The following is a 24781-nucleotide window of genomic DNA, read 5'->3' as shown; positions in this document are numbered from 1 at the left end:
GTGGATTTATTCAGGGCTGTGAGATCAAGCAATGTGGCCATAACGGATTTAGAGTTTAACATATTCTGCTTGAATGCAGCAAGATGTTTGTAAACTCATCAGCACAAGCAAGAGAGGAGTAGGATCACTGGGTTTTCATATAATTGGCAATGGTACATTGATAGTGAAGTTGCTTTCTTGAAATTTTTGAAATGTTGCCTACAAAAGGTCAGAGAAGGGTTGCCTGGTATTGTTATTAAAGGGCAAAATATGTTACTAATTGCCTTAAGGGATATTTGGGTAATAGGGTTCTTTATGGCTGTCCCCTAATGTCAGTACTAAAACAATAACTGGCTTTTCTAGATTGCTCGCTTTCTCCTTGCAGCTGCTTGACACCCCTTCACCTTTGACCCCCTATCCATGATGCTTGAATGTCTATCGGTATCTTGCATTGCTCTCGTGCTGCACTAAGAAGCAAAGTGATTGGCTGGGAGTAGGGCAGACACCACGCAGTGGGGTCACTTTCCATGGCAGCAGAAGCTTGCACTTTGTTATGTAGGTAGGAAAACCACTTTTTTTCATGTGACCTATGAACTCTGACTTGTCATTTTTTTTGTTTACTAAGTTGTACCTATACAAGCATATTTAAATTTTAATGTTTTGGGGAAGCAAATATCCCTCTTGCTGTTGCAATTAAAGATATTGTTGTGATAAAATATATAAATTGTTACCATGACAACAAAAGACCCAAAACTGTTCGAAGTCTGCCTACACACAGCCTCCTTTGTGCGCAGTAGGCTTGCTTGCTTTTACCAATAAGCTGTGATGTGTTTTTCTGAGAACTACATGCTCAGAAGAAAGCTTTCTTTGCTTAACATACTTACGCTGCTCGATATCTCCTGAAATAATAAAGGTGCTGCTAACAGTCGGCTTTCTTAACTTTACTTTTCCCTAACCAATCTTGCACTGTTTAGTAGGTCTAAACTTTCTGTAACATTTCAAAGCAAAACCACCAAAAATTGCTGTTAACCAGTAAAATTTCATCGAGTGGTGCAAATATTTTTTAAAAATGCATAGAATGTAAGTCAAAGAAAAGAAAATGTTGATGTCTCTGTGAAATGGTAGATGAATGTAAAACACATCTGTAAATTTAATCCTTGGACTAAAAGGTGCCCATCTGATAGCTACCAACAGTCAAAGGACTAAATAAGATTTGCATTATGGAATTCCTTCACACAAAGTTATTTAATTTCTTATCTGTTTTATATTTATGTACTGTGAAATTTGTATGTCGGAAATGTGGGTTGGAGGAGTGGAGAATGTTGGTCCATGTAGGCAAATGAATTTTAATGTGGTTCCATGAATGGGAATTCCTGAGGTAGAAAGGTAACTGTCCATTCTAATCACCAGTTTGTATCGCTTATGACTGAGGAATGGATAATCTTTCACCCGCTCAGCATCCTTAATAGTTATACTTGCCTTTACCTTAAAGTGTCAATACACTATTCATGTTTAAGTACAAATATCACATACATAGAGTGGGTTGGATGGGGAATTAGGATGTTTTACTCTTTAATAACAAAAATCTGAAGAATTTTAGTCTAATTGTCCGTACTTTAACATTTCTACTCCAGTCTTAAGAAGGATGCATAACTGATGACAAAGAGACTCAAACCACAAATAGGATTCATTCTCCAGTACTTTCAACCCACTCTCTATTGTTCATTGTTTTACTGCTAGTAACTTCCCACTTTTTTCAATGTAGATTACACCTCTGAAGAAGAGGATTATAGGAATGACTGCAGTGATGGTCTTTCCTCGCCTGTCCTGGATGAGAGTGGCCTTGGCTTACTAGCCAGGTTCGCAGCTAGTGCCATGCCAAGCCCGATAATGACGCCACCATTATCCATTGTACAGCTGGAGGCAAAGCAAAAAGCTAAAAAGAAAGAAGAAAGGCAAAGTTTAATGGGTAAGTAAATCTCTTTTACTGCAAAGCAATGGGTGAGTATAAGACATAAACATTGCTCTATTACGGTTTACTTGCATTAAAACAGCATTGTATGTCACCCTAATGTTGTTTGTAATGATTCTATAAAGGTGATGATCTTCAGTTGTAAGGTTCCCAGAAATTTGTTATCAAGTTTCCCTGAGTAACACTGCACTGTGTCATTTTTAGTATGCACAGTTCTATTGATCTATCATGGAATTTTGCAAATGCTGGCATATAGATTATCAATTGTGACCTCAGCAAATGCAAGCAGCACTCTTCAAGCTACTGGGGAGTGTTTCTACTTAAGGATTGGATAATGTGATGAGGATGGGAGTGCAAGAATGCTCCTAGGAGATCTGAGGTTAGAGCCAGGAGGAGGCATGCTCTTCATTCAGGGGAGCTGAGGAGGGCCACTTGGACTACAGCCAGGCACTCCCAGGGAGGCTTCCATAGAGAATAATACCATTGAGTACAATCAATGTCTGCACGATGGGGATGCATCAAATCCCCTGTGTCCATTCTGCCTGTGGGCTGAAGGTGAAGTAGATGAGCTATCCCTGAGTATAAAGCTTGAATGACCTGAATGCAACAGTGAGCAACAAACTGTGAGTTGTGACATAGAACACTGGCAGCAACCTGGAATAATCCTTAAAAGGAGGCTGAGAGAGATTGTGGCCCTGACATCTCTGAATAAAGCAGTTTGTGAGTCTGCATTTGAGGTTGCAGAAAGTCACCAGTCTCACTGAAGACAAAGAATGCAGTTTGTGCCCCTTCAAATAGTTCAATTTCAGGGAACACAGTAAAATCCTGGTTGTTCCGACAGTAGATAAGAACAGTTATTTATCAAATCAGTAGGGTTGAAAATAACATTGGAGACAAATTTTGGGTGTTAGATTATATTGTTGACATCATTTGGGGGCAGTTATACATCAGGAAAAGAATTCTAGTGTTAACAAAGATCCCACTGAAATGTCAGAGGTTGAAATTCTCATAGGATGCTAAGGTGCCCAGAAATGGATGCAGTGTTGTTCTGCTTTGGGTTAAGTCTATTTTCAATAGCACAGCATCATTCCTTGTCATTTTGTGAGTGAGGCAGTTTCTGTGGAGGATGAAGTGTTAACATTTCAGATCAATGACTTTTCATCAGTTAGAGATTAAATAAGTTATTAAAATGCAGAGAATGGAGGAGGGGAAGAAAGGACTAGAGATGATAGGCAGGAGAATTAAATGTCTAAAGTGATGATGGTGCAAGGCAAAGTAGGTTCTAGTTATAATTCCAATCTGTATTTCGATTAGCATAATATAACCAGATCTAATCCAGAGCGAGATCTTTGATTGGCATGGCCCCTTGCAAAGAACATAGTCTAAAAATTCCATTGTTCGAGGCAGTGCTCTCGAGCACAAGACATTGTAGCTGGCAGTTCCATGCATGTATTGCACTGTAGTACACAAGCATGTGTGGATAACACCAACGCAACACACTCCTTCTGAACCTACTCCCCTAATATTGTCCTGCATGGGCCAGCCAAAGGAAGCAGCTGTGCTTTTTTCATGGGTCGTCAACCCCTGCTAACTCTGCTGGGGAGTCAGTGTTTCACTTGAGGCTGCAGGGGTCACAGGAGTGGAGTCACAGAAACAAAAGCTACTTCTGGGAAGCTCAGTAGATTTCTACAGGGGCCTCTTCCAGGGATTAGTGGTATTGCCACTCCTTTTCAAACTGAACAAAAACTGTATCAAGAGACTTTGGAAATGGTCGTGTCTGCACCTCTCAAGACTCCAAGTTGTGACTTAAGAGTATGGAACTAACTGGAAATTAATGTCAGAATCCTGGTGGATATGGTTTCTCAAACATTGGAGAGAGTCTTTTCAGATGTTTACAATCTCCATAATGCTGACACCCACCTTTACACTATGTCTCTGTCACCCTAAACAGTCACCCTCTCAAAATCAGAAAGCAGGCTGTTTAGCTTGGAGTTACCATTGAGCAGACCTAAAACTGGATTAATAAGCTAAACATGGAACAATTTCCTTGCCAATTTTTTGGGCTTCACTTGGAGCTCCATTGGCTGTAGTCTCTATCTGTCTGCCCTCACATTGTGTAAATCAGCCCTTGTACGAGCCCATAAAGTACATTGTTTTCTAATAGATGCCAAACTGCCTGGTACAGTGCAGCTTGTGATAGCCATATGTCACTCCCATTCAGTCTTCTGTAACTTTGCTGTCCTGCATCTGTTACTATGGGGACTCAACGTTGCCAGTGAACTGGGAGGTACTCCAAACAGTAGCTTTTTGGTTTCCTCATTATGTCCTTTATGCTCCATCCTTTCCAAAACCTGTAACTTCGTCTTACTCAATGTCATGTTGAATGGTCACCACATCATCATCAAACTAACAATCAGATCATTAGATTGTATCTGGCAACAACGTGAAATCACACTTTTGAAGCCATCTGGACCTGTGATGGGTTACTGTACCTCATATCTATGCTAATAGGGCCTTTGGGTTAACAACAAATGCCTTTGCGGTCTAGTGTGCCACATGATCAACGATTGCCTATAGACTATCTTACCAAGTGATGCTCAAGCTCTGCTGAGTGGTGATGACGTCAATGATATGGCCAAACAGCCCATGTGTCATTAATGTTTCCTCCATGCTGCACTGACTGTCCCCATGCTCTAGAAAAACCTGCAACTATAACATTTTTAATGCAGGAGTAATCTGTCATGTCTTCGCGTGAGATGCCAGAGGATGTTCTCCTGGTGACGCAGTTGTCACATTAAAGTTATTTCCTTCCACTTTGTAACCAGCTTACTTGTGCCAACAGAAGACATCTCTGCTGATGTTTCCTTCTGCAGGTGTGCAAGGGGAATCATCTGGATCATTATGCTGATTTAGACATGTAGCAACCAAACTATCCCTTTGCAACCAAGGTCAAACACAAACATTAAGTATAGAGAAAAAGTTGACGTACACGGTGATAATATTACCATGCAAGTACACAGTAGGTCAAATGTTTCCAGCATTTTCTATGTTTTTTTCAGATTTTCAGTATCTGTTGTATTTCTGCTTTAAAAGATCATGCTGTGTTCCACCCTACAGAGGTCACTAGCATTCCTTCACAGTGCTGTCCATTAAAGCTGATAGCCTGGAATTCATAGTGACAGAAGTTGTAATGAAGAAAAACAAATAGCATTTGAAGGCAACAGAAACTTACAGATTCCAAAATGATAACATGAACTATCTATCCTTGTGGTTTCCTCTTGTGATACTTCTGCAGAGTATTACCTCTATGGGTGCAGTCAGGCTGCCTTAATCCATGCATGATCCATGATAACAGATCTGCACCTGGCTCGTATCAACAAGCTCTGACGGTCTTCACCTCTGTCTTTGCTGACAATGGAAGTGCCCCCCACTTCCCAACTTGCCTGGATGAGTTCCTGGCTCTACTGAAAGTTCTGTGAGAGACTGGAGATGGAGTGCCTGTTCTCTCCTGTTCAATGCAATGCCAGGGTCTGACATGGTGCTCTCTTGAGGAGAAAGACAGTGATGAGCATCATCATCCTCCTCTTCCTGGCTTACCTTCTTCCTCAGGACAGTGGAGGATGGCAATGTGGTTGACCACATGGAAACTCTTGACAAAGGCAAATGGACATGGGGATGGTAAGGACAGGGTACTAGTAAGAGGAGTGATCAGTGGACATGGATGTGGACAGAGACAGACTGTACTGTCCATTGTGGGGAGGATGCATCAGAAAGGGAAGATCAACTGCTTGCATAACTTCAGCTGTTAGAACCTACCTTGGTTATGGCCTCCATGGTATACAGGCCATTATTTCTGGGAGCCAATCATCAAACCTTGTCAGACTTTGAGCCTGGAAGTGTCTCCCACCTGTTTGAGGGGAAAGGTGACAATTTCTGACAATTTTATTCTTAAAGTTAGAATGAAAATTGGCTCTCCACGCCTGGTCACAGGATGACGTCCATGGTGGAACATCTCCATCTACATTTGAATGCATACACCAGCTCCAAGATATGTGGATGTTGCAGTAGTAGTGAGTGTATCACAATGCTGGGTTTTATAGGTGGAATTTGAAAGTTACAGCACAAATCTTTACCAGACTAATCTAGTCATGAATTTCTTTTTACACTGCTCCCATATCTGCTGGGATTCATTCCCACTTATTTCCCCAGCTACTATTTCCCGATGGTGCCTTACTACAGTGGTCCACTGACACTTGTGTGTAGTACGTCCCTCTCTTCCACCTGAATGTTGAGATCAGTGTCACTGAACCTTCGAATCTCACTCCATTGCCTCATGAGGATCCACTTTTGCCAGCTCAGTTCAAATTCTCTCAGTGACTCTGGGAGTGCTGTGCCTTGGTGGTCAGGTCCCATTTAAGAGCTGGAACTGTGAGGTCAATTAACACACAGTCAGTTGCTTAACTGCACAGCCTTGGACTGTTAACAGGAGTTTAATGTGCAGTATTGTACATGGAGCGCGACAGCAAATTGGCCAGCAGTGGCACTGGGAGAAACAGCTGCAGGTTCCTTGTGCTGTGCAAGCTTAGCACTTGTTTTAAATACAGAACAATGTTTTTGGAAGGACACATCAAGGTAGGACATACACGGTAAATGGTAGGGCACTGAGGAGTGCAGAGAAACAAAAGGATCTGGGAGGTCAGATACATAATTCCCTGAAAGTGGCGTCGCAGGTAGACAGGGTTGTAAAGAAGGCTTTTGGCATCTTGGCATCCATAAATCAAAGTATTGAGTATAGGAGTTGGGATGTTATGGTGAGGTTTTATAAGACATTGGTGAGGCCAAATTTGGAGTATTGTGTGCAGTTCTGGTCACCTAACTATAGGAAGGATATTTGTAAGATTGAAAGAGTGCAGAAGAGATTTACTAGAATGTTGCCGGGTCTTCAGGAGTTGAGTTACAGGAAAAGATTGAACAGGTTAGGACTTTATTCCTTGGATTGCAGAAGAATGAGGGGAAATTTGATAGAGGTTTACAAAATTATGAGGGTTATAGACAGAGTTAATGTGAGTAAGCTCTTTCCACCTAGATTCAGAGAGATAAGTACGAGAGGGTGAAAGGGGAAAGGTTTAGGGGGAACACTGGGGGGAACTTCTTCACTCAAAGAGTGGTGGGAGTATGGAACGGGCTGCCATCTGATGTAGTAAATGCGGGCTTACTCTTGAGTTTTAAGAATAAATTGGATAGATACATGGATGGGAGAGGTCTGGAGGGCTATGGACTGGGTACAGGTAAAGGGGACTAGCCGAATAACGTTTCGGCACAGACTAGAAGGGCCGAATGGCCTGTTTTTCTGTGCTGTAGTGTTCCATGGTTCTAATATCCCCGTGAGTCTAGCCATATTTTAAAAATCTTAGCTTCCAAGGATTCCTTGTTGTTTTATTCTAATGAAATGCCGGAACATGTCAAAAAATAAAAGGCCAATGGAACGTTTGTTTATCCATGGAGTTTCATTGTGGGATAATAGTTCAGCACGTAAATCTACCAGCCTTTTGTGCAATGGGTTTGATTAATTAATTGACCTTGACCTTCACTTGTGAGTGCCCAAAGAGCTGGTAGGAAGCTGTTATTTATGGCCTTTCTACTCTAGCAAGGTCAAATATCCATAGAGGCTACTTTAATGAAGGTAAGTATGACCAAGAACAAAGGTTCCTTCAAGTCAAGTAACAAAAATAAACTGAAGGGATGTTTCTTCAGTTCTATATTTTGAGATATTTGGTCTAAAATCCCCTCTATGTAGATGTTGGAGACCAGATGGATTATGCTGTTTAATTGATTCAGAAGTCACCTTGTTCCTCAAGGTCAATCTTCAGTTGTAATGTCACTTTAACAACTGCAGTGATACTCAGCCCTGATCAAGACAATTTCAGATTGGTGCCTGTTTCAGATCTCATTTGTTTTACGCTCCACTGAAGTAAGACAGACTTCATACGGAGGTGACTTTCTCAAAACGTCCTCTGCAGAAACTGATTTCCCACCAACATATTTCCAGATTGGGAATAAGTAGTGTCAGTGTTTTCGTATTCAAAGGGACGTTCAAATGATGTTGATACAGTAGGGCACAAAGAATGCCCCAACCTGCATTGCTGACAGACCTGTCACCAAGCGGAGTGCTTCCTGCATTGTCCCTTATCTGACTCAGGAACCCGTCTAAAATAGTTTAATTTTTGAATGTTAGAATTTTCCAGTTTTGGGGGCTACTAAAAATGAAACAGAATTTATGTGAATAAAACATCTGACGGCACTTCAAGGCTCCTGTACAAAATGACACGTGACTTGAAACGCAGAGGATATATTGAGTGGAGGAAGAAAGGCTCCAAAATCTATCAACAAATGCCATAAATTCTTCTGGCTGGTACAATGCTTGTGTAAATGAGCTGAATAAGAAACTGGTGGATCCAACCACATGTATCATGACAAAAGACTCAATTGTAACCTCATCCAGATAGGCTTGAATCTGAAGTCATTTATTTTAATGGAGCATAACACAGACTAGGTCTGAAGTGGGCAATAATCCAAGGTCATCCTGATCAGTGCTAGGTCATAGAACCATAGAACAGCTGCAGCACAGGAGGCCATTCGTCCCATTGTGTCCATACCAGCTCTCTATCAGAGCCACACACTAGTTTCACCCACATCCCCCAGCTCTTTCTCCATGCCCTTGCCATTTTTTTCACTTATTCAAGCAATTCCCTCTTGAAAGCCATAGTGACACCTGCCTTCACCATATCTATAAGCAATGCATCCCAGATTCCAACCACACACTGCTTAAACAATGTTTTTCTTCATGTCACTCTTAATTCTCTTCCCCATTATTTTATACCTGCGATCTCTAGTCCTTGACACCTCCACTCAAGGGAACATACTCCCATTATCCGTCCAAATCCCTATTTATTTAAATACTAATATTTTTATTGACTACAGCTCCGCCTTCAATACTGTAATTCCAAGCAAACTCATCGCCAAACTCCATGACCTGGGACTCAACACCTCCCTCTGTAACTGAATCCTTGACTTCCTGACCAACAGACCGCAATCAGTAAGGATAGGCAGCCACACCTCCAGCATGATTATTCTCAACACTGGTGCCCCACAAGGCTGTGTCCTCAGCCCCCTACTCTACTCCCTAATGCTCATGTCTGCTTGGCCAGATTCTGCTCTAACTCCATCTACAAGTTTGCAGATGATACCACGGTAGAGGGCCGTATCTCAAATAACAATGAATCAAAGGACAGGAAAAAGATAAAGAGCTTAGTTACATGGTGTCATAACATCAACCTTTTCCTCAATGTCAGCGAAACAAAAGAGCTGGTCATTGACTTCAGGGGCAGTGCACATATACCTGTCTGCATCAACGGTGCAGAGGTCGACAGGGTTGAGAGCTTCAAGTTCCAAGGAGTGAACATCGCCAATAGCCTGTCCTGGCTTAACCACGTGGACGCCACAGCCAAGAAAGCTCACCAGCGACTCTATTTCCTCAGGAGGCTAAAGAAATTTGGCACATCTCCCTTGACATTCACCAACTTTTATTGATGCACCATAGAAAGCATCCTATCTGGATGCATCACGGCTTGGTATGGCAACTGCTCTGCCCATGACCGCAAATAACTGCAGAGAGTTGTGGACACAGCTCAGCGCATTATAGAAACCAGCCTCCTCTCCATTTCTATACTTCTCGCTGCCTCAGTAAATCACCCACCCGGGACATTCTCTCTTCTCCCCTCTCCCATCAGGCAGAAGATACAAAAACCTGAAAGCACGTACTACCAGGCTCAAGGACAGCTTGTATCCCTCTGTTATAAGACTATTGAATGGTTCCCTAGTACCATAAGATGGACTCTTGACTTCACAATCTACCTCATTATGACCTTGCACCTTATTGTCTACCTGCACTGCACTTTCTCTGAAGCTGTGACACTTTACTCTGCATTCTGGATTGTTTTACCTTGTACTCCCTCAATGCACTGTGTAATGAATTGATCTGTACGATCAGTATGCAAGACGAGTTTTTCACTGTACCTCGGTATAAGTGACAATAATAATAAACCAACTCCAATTATAAATTTTCATATTACGTTAAATAACAGTGCAGGTTGTTAAAGTGAGATTACAGTTTGACAATTATCATGAGGAACAAGGTGGCACATAAGAAATAGAAACGGGAATAGGCCATCAGTTGCCTTGAGCTTTCCACCATTATTTAATGAGATCATGGCTGATCCCCTGCCTCACCTAATCCCCAATTCCCACAAGCCAACCTGTGGATACCAGAAGCAAGTTACATCTCAGACTTCTTTCAAAACAATAAAGTTCAGAGTAGTTTAAAATATGGTCTATGGACCCTGGGGATAGTACTGTAATTCATGGTGATCTCATGCAGAGATACATATGCAAAGATCTTGTAAGTATCATTACTGATGTGCACTACCACTTTTAATGCAGGATTGTGTGTAATTTACTGTTGGAAATTCAATGTGGATTTGAATCAATGTGACAGTGTACTGAATGTTTAGGAAACCAGTTCAGTTAAACAGTTTTAATACAAACTCTGCTTGGTCCAGTTTGTTTGTGGGGTGCAAGGGAAGAAGCTTGTGAACTTACCTCAATGTAGAATTGTGCAAATGAGCTTCATGACACCAACCATCTGACTGTTGCGAAAATAGCTGGATTGAAGCAAGGCACAAAAGATGAAACTTTAAATGTGCTGTAGTCTTTCCATAAAATGCACCAATAACCTCAAAATATTTAATAAATAATGGGCGATAGTCATGTGCTGTATCAGAATTGTACCTTGTCAGTGGTTTACCTCGACAGTAAATTAGATGTAATGGATGTGAATGTGAAATTACTTAGTGCAATAACATTGCATCAACATATATTCATCCATCTGGAATCAGAGCTTTTGAAAGATTGCATTTCCCCTTTGTACAGCAGAATCATTCAATAGTCTTTATTTTGATCTTTCCATTTCACGTATGCCCATTAGAAATACTGTTCTAATGGGCATACAGGCAGTCCCCAGGTTACGAGAGGGTTCCGTTCCTGAGAACCGTTCATAATCTGAACTGTTCGTACCTCGGAAATGAACAAAAACAGAGTGTGGAGAGGATCACAAAAACAGCTGTGACGGGAGAGCAAGCAGGCACGGGAAGAGCGGCCGCCAGCCGGCCTCACTGACTCAGTGAACGAGCAAGTGAGTCTCCTCAATGCTCCCAGCTCTGCTCCACTCAACACGGCCCCTGACTGTTGCATCTCAGGAGTGGGGGTTGGGGAGAGAAGGCACATGGAAATGCCCCGTTCCCACCCGGCAGAAATTGCCTGCAGCAGCTGGCAAATCCAACCTCCTTCAATACGTCATGCATTTGTAACCTGTGGAGGACCTGTCTGTGAATAGGACCATCAAAGGTGCATGGCCATGTGAAGTTCAATATAATTGAGAATTCTGAATTATTCACCCCATGTATTTTTTAACCTCTTATGTTTTATTGGTCTCTTTAAATACATTAAAAAAATCCTTAAGCTGCTAATCTTAATGTTTGTTTTTGTATATCTAGGCACAGAATTTGAATACACAGACTCTGAAAGTGACATCAAAATTAAACAGAAGTCAGCTGCTTTGCCACGAGCAAAGAAATCTCTTCAGGAGCAGGGGAGCAGCATGAGCGAACAGCAAAGTCAGGACAAGCAGCGGGGGGTTGAGAAAGGGAAGAAGGAAAAGAAGGCCAAGCAGAAATCCCCCCGGGAGTTCACTTTTGACTTTGGCCCTGAAGCCAGTGATGACGACTTGTGGAACCGACGGCGGAGTGAGAGAATTTTCCTCAATGATGCTTCTGCCTGCGCTGTTCTGTCACCGACTGCCCCTCCGAGCACTGCCCCCACTATTAAAACCAGTCGGTGTGTTAAGAGCTCAGCGGTGAGCCCAAAGAAGGATGCATCCAAAGCAAAGGACAAGGTAGTGATTCCTCCTATAAAGTGGTTCATTTATAAAGTTATACAGAACGGAAACACGCCCTTCAGCCTAACTGGTCCATGCCAACCAGGATGCCTGTCCAAATTAGCCCTGTTTGCCTGCGTATGGCCCATATCCTTCTGAACCTTTCCTATCCATGTACCTGTCCAACTATCCTTTAAAAGTTGTTATTGTATCTGCCTCAAACAGTTCCTCAATTTTTTTTCTGGCAATCTCCTCCCAGAAGCTAGACTATCATTGCCATTCCTTAGCTTTCCAATCCCTCCACAGGCAAAAGTGTGTGATCTTTCAAAAGAAAATTAAGTCATAATGTTGGCTTAATTTTGAATGTTCTGGTGCAAAATTTGTGTGCATACAACAGGCACACAGAGTGCCTCCTTAGTTTTCAGGTTGGCTGCACAGCTGTTGGTTGCATTGCTAAAGTCATCAGGGTCTTCCTTTTGGGTTTACTGGTAGACATCTAAAACAAACTATAGACCACCTGGATAATTAGCTTTGGGGCCTAATGTATGTTAAAGGACTCTTTCAAAATTTCAAAGTGATGGGTGCAGCAAGCATTGGACCTACCTTGCTCAGGATACTTCAGTGGTTTCCTATGGCTGCCCGCAAAAAGTAAGTTATAGAAAGATGGCAGTTTTTAAACTCTTCGTGTGTATCCTGAAGGTGGAAGAGTCCCAACCATCTTCAGTGAAGCACACCATCCCTCCCTAGCGAGGACCCTACCAGCGAGCCTTAGGTCAACACTCAGCGTGGGTTCCTGTCCAGGCACACTTCATGCTGGCCCCTCACAGCCAAATTCCTTCCAGTCCTGAACCGCTTGGAGACACTTGCATGAAATAGAGGTTGCTCTCGCTTTGTTGGAAGATAGCATCAGGCATTCCAAACATAATTTCTATCGTGCCGAACTTCACTGGGAGAATGAGCTTGGAAGTAGACACAAGCCATGAACTAAAGTGTACCTGGGGGTGGTGAGGGGCTGAGTTTATTGATTCAATACTGTATTTCCCACTTTCAGAGAAAGAAAGGTAAAGAGCCACAGTCCCCTGACTTAGCCTCAGCCCAGATGGCCAGTAACCTGCCTGAACCCAGGGTCGGCCTCCTCCGCAGCACAAGTCCCTGCAAAAAGAGCAAAGTCAAAGTGAAAGGAAAGGATGGGAAAAAAGAGGTAACCGTCACTGCGACACTATTGTACGTCTTTTGTCGTAGAGTCATAGAGTTGTACAGCACAGAAACAGGCCCTTCCACCCGCCATATCCGTGCCAAACCTTTTCCCCATCTACACTAATTTCATTAGCCTCACTAGGTCTGTATCCTCCTATGCATTGCCTATGTAAGTGTGTCTTTTAAAACTCCAATAGCATTTTTAACATGCACAAAAAAAACAGGAAATATAGTTCACTTAAAAATATTAACTGTTGGGCAGTGTCAAGAGTGCAGCGGTCCAACTTCACATACAAACACTAAATGCACCTGTACTACTTATAATTTACAGAAAAGGAACTGTTCTGTACTAAATAAGAGCTTCCTCCCATCCCGCTTTATTTCACTTACTCTGTACACCCATAAATTCCTTTCTCCCTCGTGATAATCTAGTTTCCCCTTCTATGATTCTCTTGGAGTTCAGTATCCAGGCAGCTGCTATTCTATTTTGGTTTTTTTTCATTCATGGAATGTGAGCTTGTCTGGTGAGGCCAGAACTTGTCCACCCCTTGATCTGAGTGGCCTGCTAGGCCATTTCACAGGACAGTTACCACACTGTTGGGTCTGGAGTAAAATGTTTCCTTTCCTGCATTAGTGACACTAGTGGTGAATGTCACTAGTAAGGACATCAGTGAACCATTTTGGTTTTTATGACTCTCTACTTATTTTGTGGTCACTATTATTGATACTAGTTTTTTATTCCAGATTTATTTAATTATCTTAATTTGAATGGTAGGATTCCAAACTCATGCTTCCCAATCAATAATCTAGCCACCTGGATACTCATCCAATAACTTACACACAATGCTAATGTACCCCACAGCAAGGAAGAACATGATATGAGGAAAAGAAAGATTGGCGTTTATATAGTACCTATCACCTCCCTTTCAGGATGTTCCAAAACACTTTACATGCTTGGAACATCCATTAAGTATTTTTGAAGCACTATCACTGTAGGAACACTGCATCAGTTTACACATGACAAATTACCACAAACTATGATCAATGACCAAGCACACTTGGTCAAAAATGTAGATTGTTGGGTAAATATAGGCCAGGCCACTTAGGATAACTCTGCCACTCTTCTTGATTCATGCAATAAGATTCCTTAAATCCACTTGAGGATGGAAATGAGGCCTTGATTTAATATCTTATTCAAAAGATGGCACCTCCAGCAGTGAAGTGTTCCCTCAGTGCTGCACTGGAGTATACGGCTAGATTTTTAAGCACAAGTACTACTGGTGTTGTGGAATCTTCAATCTTCTGATTAAAAAGCAAGAATGCTTCCAAATGAGCCATGGCTGACACTGAAGGGGCACCTGTATTCCCCATTGTTCAGTGGTGGAATTATAGACCAAATTGTGGTTCTAATTGGAATATAGAATATTTTGACAACTAAAATTGGCTCCTCACGCTCTGTCAATGTGCTGAACGATGCAGAGAAAATCAGTGAAGACCTGATCCTAACAAACAATTTCACATCAGCTTTTCTGCTTTCTTTCCATAATAGGCTTCCTCCAAATAATTATGTTTCCTAATTATAATAGCTGTACATTTACATATTTTATAGGGCACACCTGACCCATTCTATCGCAGTTCCTTCTAGATCTGTTTATTAGCATGGGACCTTTCAGGAGCCTATTTTAACGGGCTTCCTTTCCCTCTGTGTTTCTCTACTTATGCAGAGAAACACACCAATCTAATACCTTCAATCCTCTTCCCACAGTGGTCTCCCAAATTCCTACCCCGATCGATGTTGTTTCATGGATGTCCATGTCAGTCTATACAAAAAAAGAAAGGATTTGCATTTACGCAGCATTTTTCTCAAACTCTTAGACAGCCTGTAGCAGCCTGTGTAGTACTTCTAAACTGCGGTCATTGTTGCAATCTAGGAAATATTCTTCCAGCATTTAACCTATTACTTTTGGAAGGTTTGAGAATTTGTTTGTAGTAAGTCATTGTTGCTTCCTAGAAGCTGATGCTCTTTCTTATTTCTGTTAATGGTTAGTTCTGCATTGATTTACTGCCTTCTCTCCCCAACAGGCTCGCTCCAAGGGCGGTGCTGTCAGTAAGCTCATGGAGAGCATGGCAGCCGATGAGGACTTTGAACAGAATCAAGACAGCAGCTTCTCTGAAGATGAGAACCTACCACTGAGCATGCTCATTGAAAGGCCCACAACACCAGGTTTGTTGAGTCCCGGTGGTAAACTTCTTCATTATGTATTTGCTGAGGTCCTGTATCAGGCACAGTAGAGTTCTAATAATGTAAGTCTCTGGAGCTGCCCAAGCCCAGCTCTGGTTGCGTTGTGTTCAGCTATGTAGAAATTTTTCAAGCATAAAGTTCTGATCTTTTATAAATAATATACTTCCAATTAATTCCCTATTATATAATGATTTTTATGATTTTTTTGTCATCGGTAAAGCAAAAGCAGAATTATTGACCTATGATATTACTCTGTAAGACAGTGAGAATAACTCTTGTGTATCTTTTCTGCCAATACTAATTAAGAAGCTAGGTAGTTTATGCATGATCACTTTTTCTTCAGAAATGATTTGCTCCCTTCTGTGCCCTGGCTCTGTGATCAAGCTTTCCCTTCTGTTGTGTGCATCTCATCAGTGCCTCATGTACCCTTCATTCTGTCTTGGGCAAGCTATCTTTCATTCTCTCTGCACTTTGACATGTGGTACAGTCACAGATATAAGCAAGTCTTTTGCAAGAGAAATTGACTACATAATGGGCTAGTCATTCTCAAAATATTAAATGTCCTCTCTTTTTTTCCTTTTTATTTTACCTGACAGGATGAATTATTGCCAATCCATTAAAGGCCTCATTTTTTATTTACAAATGGCTTCACTAGACAATACATGGTCCTTCGGTACAATGACTATATGTTTAAAATTCCCTTTTTCTATAAACACCACAGCTGTTTGTTTTTACATAAAGAAAATATTTTCTTTATTTAGATTGCATAGAATTTTGTAGCAGAGAAACAGACCATTCTGCCTTTAAGGTCCATTCCAGCATTTATGCTCCACAAGAGCCCCTTCCATCCTTATTTCATTTCATACTACTTGCATTTCCTTCTATTCTTTTCTTCCTGGAACTATCTGACTTTTTCTTAAATGCATGCATGCTAAGTCTGGTTCACTCGATGGGAAACAAAAATTTTGCTTGTAGCCTGGCCAGAGACATTATAGTCCTGTGGAAAATGAATCCGGATAAAGACACCTTAAATATGGGCCTGATTGGGATTTGTGCAAGTGTCCAAACTATACTTAAATTGCCAGAGCCTTTGTCCTTCCTTATCTCTGTGGTTTTCTGAAGTCTGACACAATGAGGTCTCCCCACACTTCAGCTCTCCTTAAACCCTCCACCTCTCAGCAGATAAGACAGCATCTCTCATTCTACAGATTCTGCAGATTTTATGATAATTTTCATCCTCTATCTCTCTTAATTCTCTCCACCCACCAGTTTTTTGTCATCACGTGTAGTTCATGCTACATTTTGTGTGTGGTAAGTCCCCATGAAGCTTCTTGTGACCTTTAGTTAATGACACTGTGTAAATACATGTTACTGCTGACGGGATTGTATTCCATCAGGGTTGGATACAGAGGTTCATCATCAAGGGGTTAACAGGAGATTTCCTTCACTTTCCACAGCCCCTCGCTCATGTGTGATTGACAAGGATGAGCTAAAGGATGGCCTTCGGGTGCTGATTCCAATGGACGACAAGCTGCTTTATGCTGGCTATGTGAAAACTGTCCATTCTCCTGATATGTAAGTTTTCTCCATAGCAGAGGTTTCTAAAACCAGAGGGCATAGGTTTAAGGTTAGGGTATGAGGTTTAGAGGGGATCTGAGGAAGAATTTTTTCACCCTGAGGATGGATGGAATCTGAAATGCACTGCCTGAAGGGCTGAGGGAAACTTAGAGACTCTCACAGCATTTAAGGAGTACCTTGGCAAGCTCTTGGATCAACAAGGCATCGAATGCTACAGACCAAGTGCAATTGAAATATATGACAGTTGACAGGCTTGGTCGGCTGAAGAGTTTGTTTCTGTACTCTGTGACTCCATGAGAAGGGTTGGTGTACATGTTGTTCAATTGTGTGCAAAGGGATTTTCACCTGCCTTACCCAGTCTGTTTCCTATTTGACAAAAAAGCAGCTAGCAAAGGAGCATCAGAGAAGTGGTAGGTAGCAGAAGTGAGAGAAATCCCAGCCATCTCCAGGTCACCCGTGATTTTCCCACTAGCCTCCTGCTCCTGATATGGTGTCAATTCTGCAGCTGAAATCACAACCAAGCAAATCTGCAGCCTGGTTACTCCTCAACACATCTTCACACTGCAGGCTCCCAACCAGAGCAAGTTCTTATCCTCTGAGTTATAATCCACAGAAAGGGGCCAAAATCCACATGCTCTGAGCCAGATTTGATGAGGCAGAGAGAACATCTGTCCATTGCAAAGGCTTGAGGACTGCTAGAAATTAAGCCTCAGACCTTTCCTGAATGTATAGGATGCCTCCACAGGCATCTCACCCAACAGGAACAAACAATTGTGGGTGGATTGGCTCAGCAGCTGGGACCTTTGGGGAAATCCCAAGAGATCAAAGTTAGGGTGGAGCTGGGCAGGCAGTTGTGAAAACTGCAGAGCCAGTAGTGGGAGGGAGATCATTCCTGATCCGCAGAAAGGAATCTTGGTTAATATATTTTAGAAATAGATAACAATAATTACTTCAGTGGCCATGGGGCCACCTAAGAATGCTGAGTGGAGCAGGCCTAATCCCTACACTGGAAATACTCATCAGGTCATTTTTGGAGAGAGCAACAGAGTTAAGATTGACTGTTCCCCTCTCCACGGATTCTGACTGAGTATTTCCAGCATTCTCTGTTTTTTGTTCTGGTTTCCAGCATCTGCAGTATTTTGTGGTGAATTACCTATGCTGTTCACTCTGGTCTCATTACTTGAAAGTGACCCTTCAAGAAGCCTTAAGCTTACAAGTTCTGATTCTTCAAAGGACCAAATACTTGTTTCAGACATCTAACTAGGACGTGGAAATAGGATTGATATCAATGGAAAACAGAGCCCTTTATATATTAAGTTTATCATTCACAGCTAGGAATGAATTGTTTCATCCTAAATTGTACAATCCATTGTGGCTACACCCGGTTCTACTGCTCCCAAAGTAATTGCCAATATGAATATCATTTGACAGAAAAGGCTGTTCCAAGCTGTACCTTGTGTCCTCCAGTCATGTCTTCATCTTTGACCTTCCATTACAAATCACCATGTCGTGATGAAGAGTCAAGCAGTCGGTCTGATTTTCTCCCTGCCCCAGGACACAGCCCAATCTGAGCACTTCTGTTCTCACCATGTCGAGATCAAACTGCTTAGCATTAGCAGGAGCCTCACTGCATTGAACAAAGAAGGTTGGAATGCTTCAAAGTAATGTTGCTGTGGTACTCTGAGGAATTAGGGAGTAACTGACATTCATTTACATAGTTAACATATTATCTACTGGATTCACCCAGAGGATCTACTGTAAGCATAGTATTGGAACACAACTTGTATAAGCATAGTAAAGCATTTCAACTGAGACAGGAATAGAAAACTCAAAAAAAAAGTTGACAAAAAGGAAACATTTCTTCATCAAATTTTACAATCTTGGCCAATGCAGCCATGGTTGCAGGAAATGCACCCACCAGTTTATGCACAGCCAGCTGCCTTAACTGGCCATGAGATAATGACCTGATCTGCTGCTTATCGTTAGTTTACTTTTGAGGGATAAACAATGGCCAGGATCTTGGGGAAAAATGGGATCTTTTATGTCCCTCTGTTCTCGTCTTTCTGTCGAAAGTCTCACCTGAAGGAAGGGCACCTGTGGCAGTGAAGCACTCCATGAGCAGGTTGTAGCTCAGGTCCGTGACTGTGGCTCTGACTCTGAGATGAGTGATCCACAGACTGAGCCAAGGATGCAGCAAAGCTATAAGTGTTCAGTAATCCATAGGGCAGTGAGTGAGGGGCCCCTGATGCGTCCACAAGCCACATCTATTCTTAGTGAATGAAGCTAATGAAAGCCCTTTCCTATAGAGTTTTTTTTTGCTGAGAGAAACACCTCAGTTTTCATGTACCATACACCCAATTCTGAGCCAAGCAAAGAACTAAATCAATCAAGTTCACGGTGAGGTTGGGAGCACCTGTTTGCTGTGTGATGTGTCTCCCCAGTTTCAGAAGCAACATTATTCTGAGGTAACTATGAGGCCATGCGGTAATCACATGCCTGATGTGCACTAGACCTGAACTCAGCATAAGCAAAGGATGCTCTGTAGTAGTTCCAAAAAATATAGTTCATCTCTTCAATCTAAATGATTAACTTTTAACCTCAAGAGATAATTTTAACAAAGAAGGTTTAACGTAGGTCACATTTTGTGCTTACGGGCATGAGGATAACAAATCTGATTAAATCTGAGCTAGCCTCTGCCAATAGAGCACCAGATGCCCAGATTAAGGTGTCAGCTGTGGCTTAGTGGAAGCTTAACTCTCTCACCTCTTGAGTCAGAAGGTTGTGGGTTCAAGTCCCACTCTAAGGACTTGAGGGCAGAATCTGGACCATCATCACAGTGCAGTACCAAGGGAGTGCAGCACTTGCAGCACTATTGGAGGCACCATCTTTCAGATGAGACACTAAACTGAAGTCTTGTCTGCTCCCTCATTTATTAAAGATCTCAGGGCACCATTTCATTAAAGATCTGGGAGTTCTACCAAGTAACTTCACTAATATTGATCTCTCCATCAATATCACTGAAACAAATGATTTGATCATGATCATGTTGTTATTAATGGGAGCTTGCTATGCACAAATCAGCTGCTATGTATCATATATTGCAATACTAAATAACACCACAAAATATGACATTGATTGTAATGTGCTTTGGGATATCCTGTGGTTTTGATTGGCTCTCCATAAATTCAATTTCTTTCTTACGCTTCTTGATTTTTCTGCTCATAAGTCGACTGCATTAAAGCTGAGGTCCCCTTTTGGAATGCAGTGCAGTAATCATCCAAAAGTCTTTCATTTTATCTGTACAAAAAATACATAACTCTACTGAACAAAGAGAACCAGCAATTTGTATTGATTTTGCTGTGGGAGTGACAGCTGATCTTCTATTGAGATCATGAGGCTCTTTCCCCTTGTGGGGGAATCCAGAACTAGGAGACACAATTTCAAAATAGGGGGCCACCTTTCCAAGGTGGAAATAATGAGATTGGGCCACAAGTCAGGGAGCCATGGAGGTGGAGCCATTGAATATATTCAAGGCTGAGGTAGATTTTTCAACCATAAGGGAAATCAAGTATGGGCAATAGGCAGGAAAGTGAAGTTGAGGCCAGGATAGACCAGATCTTATTGAAAAGCCAAACAGACTCAACTGGTCTTGTGGCTGACATCTGCTCCTATTTCTCATGATGTATTTTCTTAAAGTCACAAAATTTGAGGTTGATTTAAGTTCGGCCCCTTTTATTTCAAATCCTCATCAATGATTGTTAAGTAATCAACAGTTCTTTTTTCATGCATAACTTCCTGCTGCTATGTTGTGTATACCATGAAATAAGATGTAGAAGTTTGGACCTTGTAAAAGTTCTGAAGTGCTTTTGGTCCTTATCTGAATACATCAATTCCTATTCTAGTTACCGTGTGGTTGTCGAGGGAGAGAGGGGAAACCGTCCTCACATCTATTCATTGGAACAGCTCCTGCAGGAAGCGGTGAGTGGCTTGTCATCCATTCCTAGATGCCAATAAAATCCCTCTGCTAAGTGCTGTTCATGTTCTGCACTCTGTTAGAGTTAGCAGTGATTTTGTGTGAGCTTTTCTTCCATACTGAGTTTTATAAGACAAAGTCAAAATCCTCAGAGTGAAGAAGGTCAGACAACGATCAGACCACAGCAGAGGATCCTTGCTGCACCTGATGTCCTGATCACACTTAACTTAGCAAACACTTTTTAAATGCACAGAAATCAGAGAATGTCCATGAACCTCTTTATACAACCCAGTATACTAATAGTTATTTTTTTCTACCCAGAAAAAGTGAGATTTTCTATTGGAAACATGTACCCAATAAAATTATTTGTTTCATGGATATTCCCTATGACTGGTTTTGGTTTATTTTGACACAAATCATTTTAATTGTGTATTGGTTTGTTTGGATTTTATTTTGTGAAGTTTACAGTGGTTTTACTTAAAATATGCCTCCAACACTATCTATACTTTTGAGCATTGTAACGGCAGTCTGTGCTCCTGTTTCAGGAGAAATTTCTCAAGACTTTGCAGAGAGGAAAGGTAAATTGTCATTGCTAACACCACTGGGTTCATTTCACTCACCATAGAAATAGCATTGCTGTGTTGTAAGGATGGGGACGTGGGTGCAAGACCAACTATGTAAGTGTAGATCGTCATGGCTTGTTCCTCTAAGGCAGTTCTGAGATTTGTCGCAGAACATAAATGGAATGAGTTCCACAGCACAGAAGCCCTGTACATTGAGGAACCACTTAACATGGAATCTGCACACTACCCTGGACACCTGCCTCCCCTGTACCTGCAAACATACGATAATTCCCAGTTAAGCACAAACACAATTTGTTTTCAAATCCATTTATTGCTCTCTATTCTCCTCCAGTCCTACAAACCTCTAAGATAGCCTTAATTCTGCCCTCTTGATTGCCCCAACATTTCATCTCTCTACCATCTATAACCATTTCCCTGGATCCCAAGTTCTGGAATTTCTCTCCCTGCATGTCTCCACCTCTCCACCTCACGTTACATCTTTTAAAATGGTTTTAAACCTACCTTTGCTCAAACTTTTGGTGACCTGCCATATGTCCTTATGACGTTCAGTCAATTTCTTTTTGTTTGGTAACACTCATGTGAAGCACCTGGGGGCGTGTGGGGGGGCAGGTTCCGACATTGAAGCTGTTGAATGGAAGTAGGTGTTTTATACGTTTTGTTCAATCTTCAAAAGTGCAAATTTTTTACATTCTGAGTAAGCTAAACTCAAGGTCATTGGCTCCCAAAGAGGGCATCTTATTTGTCAGAACTGAAATAATCTGAAATTCGAACTTGACTTTAATTTTGCATCTCGTTTTCTTTCTAATATCTTTTTGAAGCAGATCATTGATGTTAAACCCTCCTCTGTGAGGTTACTGCCTGAAGGTACCCGTATCGCTGCCTATTGGAGTCAACAGTACCGCTGTCTCTACCCAGGAACCGTTGTCAGAGGTACCTGTCACTGTCAATTTGTGACTCAGAGGAAATCTTGTAGATATTGAAGGCCTGTCTTGTCAGGCTGTCATTAATGAAAAATATCCTACAGAATCACATCAAACCCTTCCTACCATGCAGGAAGCGTGAGGAATGAAAGCTTAATGCTGATTCAGCTATTAAGGATTCTAATGGGTTTGCCTTGAAGTATACTAGTCACAGAATCTCCTCCAGTTTTCCTGCATTATTGATTTTTCTTTTTAGGCATAGTAAAGCAATTGTGGTTATTTTCCATGCCTGTAATTGCTGGAATGTTATTTTTTTCCCAAAGGGATTTAGGAAGGGGTTTGAAATGACAAGTTGTCAGTAGCAGGGAAATGGAAGCAGAGAGAAAAGTGAAGGGAGTGGGATTCTGGTACCGATCATTTAGTGACTTGGAGAATATGAAATGTTGGCCAGTTAGGCAAATCCGTTATTGACTTATCTCTGTCAACTGTTGAGTTTATCCAATGTGTATATGAGATCAATAGAGTAGATCCTTGATTCAATCCCTTTCCAGGGCTCAGTTTGACACTCTTGGCACGCACAGGATCCTCAGTGAATCCCATCGTCACTAAACTGTGTAGGGAAAAGGGTGATACTAGTCTTGCTCTGGGTCACAACCAATTGACCCTGCTGAAAAATGGAGTTATGACTATCAGGCAAAAGTGACATGGGAATCAAACATCTGTATTGTGCCTTTCTTTATTTCAGGACATTCGAAAGCACAATTCAGTCAATGAAGTACTACTGAAGAGCAGTCACTAGTAATGTGAGACATGTTCCAGTCAACTTGTGCCCAAAAACACCAACAAGATAAATTACCAAAAAACTCGGAGATTTTTAGTGGCATTGAGGGATAAACAGTGGTCAGGACACCAGGAAGAATTCCTCTGCTTTTTTTTTAAACAGTCCCATGCAATCATTGAAATGAGCATTTGGGGGGAGATACTGAATTATGCTGGCTCGATTCATTGAGGTTCTTGTAGAATACAAAAATTAGCATTCACTTTAATCTCACTGTGTTCAGCACTTACTTAACCTATCAGATCATTTTATTTGTATTATAATCAATCCCATATTAGAAAAGGTCCTCTTTTGAGGGGGTTTTCCCTTTCTCTTTTTTCCCAGTTGCTCTATAACCTTTGATCCAACCCATTGATTGTAATAAATCAGCATTAAGGAACTAGCACTTAAAGCAGTAACGAAAATGGTTAAGTGATCCCTAAAACTGACGGGGAGGTCTTCGAAGCTTGTAAGTTTTTCAAACGTGTTGAGCCATTTGCTTTCAAGGCAGATTTATCGCTCTCCTCTTGAATGTGATGCAGAAATTTATCACACAGCACATTGACATTGTGATAACTGCTATTCTCTAATTATTCTCATAAATCTGCTGTACTCAGCTCCCTTTATAGTGGCAGAACCAATGCTTGCAGTTGGCTACATGGAATGGAACCAGCCAGATTATGTTCACTTTCTGTATCCCAGCCAAAAGCCTATTTGGCACACTTCCTACATAAAGAAATTCTCTCTTGGAATGGAGTAGGAACGTATTGAAAGTAGCTTACAAGTCTATACAAAGTACACAAAGCCCTACAGGACCTTGTACTCCATTTTGCCTGGGGATTCTCAGAATGTTGCCTAATCACAGCAGGAGAGAGGTGAGAGGCATCCTAGACAGCAGAGCATTTAAGCATCAGCCACAGCTGTAATCATCCCCATAAAGAACAGAAATCAAAATCAAGCTTTGACTTTAAGAAGAATTATCCCCACAGCTGTTTTAATAAACAAGAGGGAAAGGATGAAATTCTTAGCTTTCCTCATTGAGACTCAAGAACCTGTCAGTTCCGGAGATCAGCAGCAATGCTGAATCCCCAGGGTTAGAGTGAGACGTTGCAGCAAAAAACACTGACCACAAATGGATATATCACCCAGAAACAGGTGTTCTGTTATCACTTCCCATTTTCCTGTTACAGCAGATCCATTATTTAAGATATTCTTAACAAGCAAGAGGCTCGAGTGCTGCAGCATGTTATGTGGTCTTTGCTTGGCCCAGTCTTTATCTCTCATGTAGGAGACGGGTTTCCTGGGCACCAACTCCCCAAGCAACGTCACATCCAAAACAACTAGAATTTATTTATTGCCCTTCACAGGAGCAATTATCAAACAACAGTTGACCCCAAGCCCCACATACTGTGATCAGTGACCAAGAAGTTAGGTTTTAAGGTTTGAGAGTGGTGGCAAAGTTGGGGAAGGAATTCCAGAGCTTAAAGTGCGTTCTTCAAAGTTGGCATTCTTCAGTATAAGCCTGGGC

General features: G+C 41.6%; 1 protein-coding gene across 5 annotated transcripts in view; it reads left to right on the top strand.

Moving 5' to 3' along the window:
- The window catches only part of tnrc18 (trinucleotide repeat containing 18), a 148482-nt gene that overhangs the window by 105804 nt on the left and 17897 nt on the right, over positions 1-24781 (top strand). For 4 of the 5 annotated variants that reach the window (XM_052020834.1, XM_052020832.1, XM_052020831.1 and 1 more), the window contains 7 exons: positions 1745-1948; positions 11563-11960; positions 12994-13143; positions 15222-15363; positions 16839-16956; positions 20862-20937; positions 22338-22446. In XM_052020834.1, the coding sequence (XP_051876794.1) occupies positions 1745-1948; positions 11563-11960; positions 12994-13143; positions 15222-15363; positions 16839-16956; positions 20862-20937; positions 22338-22446 (1197 nt within the window). The remainder of the gene's footprint in view (positions 1-1744; positions 1949-11562; positions 11961-12993; positions 13144-15221; positions 15364-16838; positions 16957-20861; positions 20938-22337; positions 22447-24781) is intronic. The other variant, XM_052020833.1, reaches the window with a different exon arrangement.

The sequence above is a fragment of the Pristis pectinata genome, chromosome 8 (genome assembly GCF_009764475.1).
Source record: "Pristis pectinata isolate sPriPec2 chromosome 8, sPriPec2.1.pri, whole genome shotgun sequence".
In the NCBI taxonomy this organism is placed as follows: domain Eukaryota; kingdom Metazoa; phylum Chordata; class Chondrichthyes; order Rhinopristiformes; family Pristidae; genus Pristis; species Pristis pectinata.
Note: the sequence above shows the minus strand (reverse complement) of the source record. Positions and strands in the feature narration are given on the sequence as shown.